At 31.5% G+C, this 1,880-nt stretch overlaps 1 protein-coding gene across 3 annotated transcripts in view; it reads left to right on the forward strand.

The window, feature by feature from the left end:
* HPSE (heparanase) overlaps positions 1–1,549 on the forward strand; it is a 32,794-nt gene extending 31,245 nt beyond the window's left edge. For 2 of the 3 annotated variants that reach the window (XM_007447530.1, XM_007447529.1), the window contains one exon: positions 1,357–1,516. In XM_007447530.1, the coding sequence (XP_007447592.1) occupies positions 1,357–1,516 (160 nt within the window). Of the gene's footprint in view, positions 1–1,356 lie in introns of all 3 variants that reach the window. The other variant, XM_007447528.1, reaches the window with a different exon arrangement.
* Positions 1,550–1,880: the final 331 nt, after the last annotated feature.

The raw sequence follows: 1,880 nt of genomic DNA on the forward strand, positions 1-1,880 counted from the left end.
CAAAAAAAAAAAAAAAAACAAAAACAACTTTATAATAATGTTAAATTGGAAACAATCAAATGTCCAACATTAGACAATTAAGTAAATAAACTAATATGCTCATACAACTGAATCTTGTGCAGCCATTAAAATGATGTAGTGGATGAATGTTTAATGGTATGAACAAATGTTAGGATGTGTTACAGGAAAAAGAATCAACTTTTAAGAGACTATATACTGTATGCTCATTTTTGTCTAAATGAAAACATGTATGTACATACATACATAGAAAAGAGATGAATAAATATACATCAGAATCTTAAAAATGGTTATGATGAGTTAACAGGTTGCTTTTGTTATATTTATCTGAATAATAATGATGATGATAGATAATACTTTTACAGTGCTTACTATATACAAGGTACTGTTACATGTATTATATACATGACATAGGTAAACTCTGACAGTAATCTAAATTTTCAACAATAAAAAACTTTTTTCATATATAAAAATTTCATAATGTAAAAAGCATTTAAGAAAAAGATAATAGAGATAAAAGCATCATTTGGAATTATGGAAGTAACTATCAGCAGAACTAAAAGCAGACTAAAGCTTTTCTTCATAAGCTCTTGTTTATATGAGATTTATTGCTGTAAGCATGTATTAATTTGACTTAAATAATAATAAATATGCACAAGAAATAATACTTGTCCTTAATTTTTTTTCCATTTTTGACTCAGTTTTGATTTTAAATTCCAACAGTGAGATGCAAAGAAAACATAATTTTTTTGGAATCTGTGGTTTAGCTAAACAAAATCATTTTTGCTTCACCACAGCAGTATACATTCTACCAAAATAGCTTAACAATTTAAGAAAATGAATGCATACCTCCTGGGAAAAGGGGAGTAAGAGGGTTTATGGACATAGTTACAAATGGGAAATTGACTGTCATTTTGTATGTTAAATTCATGAAATTCACATTCCATTCTATATATTTGCTTTATATAAAAATGTTTTCAATTTCTTACCATCCAAAAAAATGCTGAAGATCCAGAAGTATGTCATCTTCGTTCTTTTCATAACTCCATCATCTTGCCTAGTATGGATTACATGTGTTCTATTTTCTGTAAAGGGCCAGATAGTAAATATTTGGGGCTTTGCAGGCCATATGGTTTCTGTCACAACTGCTCAACTCTACCAGTGCAGCTTAAAGACCATCTAGGTCAAATATTTAACTGACATAGTGTTCAAATACAAATTATATAATATAAACTGCCACAGAAAAATTTTTTGGTCTTAAAAAGATCTCACAACTTTTATAGAGTAGGTGGAAGACACACAACTTGGCTAACTTGGACGTATCTTTCCCCTTTGCAGATCTGTCCAGCTCAATGGTCAAACTCTGAAGATGGTGGATGACCAAACCCTGCCAGCTTTGACAGAAAAACCTCTCCGCCCAGGAAGTTCACTGGGCCTGCCAGCTCTCTCATACGGATTTTTTGTGATAAGAAATGCCAAAGTTGCTGCTTGCATCTGAAAATGAAAGACATATACTAGCCCAGAGACTGAATTTTTCAAGTGCATTGATAAGAGGAAAGCAAAACCCAGGCTGTAGGAAGGCAAGCAGATGCATTAAAGATGAACTGGTGACTGCTTTAGGGCCACTAGGACACTCTCAGTGCTAGATTAGCACAGTATTTTGTTCTAAGTAGACCACTGTTAATAGTAATACCTAGTTCCAAACGCTATGTTTGTATTCTGCATGTACTACTTTTATTTAAGATTATTAAAAATGTATATAAATACTCCCAATACAGCCAGGGGGCAAGTAAGTGAAGGATATATTATTAGGTTTAAGAAAGTGTTTAGTTGTTTTTATTTTTTAAAAAAACCAGTTATAA

The sequence above is a fragment of the Lipotes vexillifer genome, unplaced genomic scaffold (genome assembly GCF_000442215.2).
Source record: "Lipotes vexillifer unplaced genomic scaffold, Lipotes_vexillifer_v1.1 scaffold272, whole genome shotgun sequence".
Lineage (NCBI taxonomy): Eukaryota > Metazoa > Chordata > Mammalia > Artiodactyla > Lipotidae > Lipotes > Lipotes vexillifer.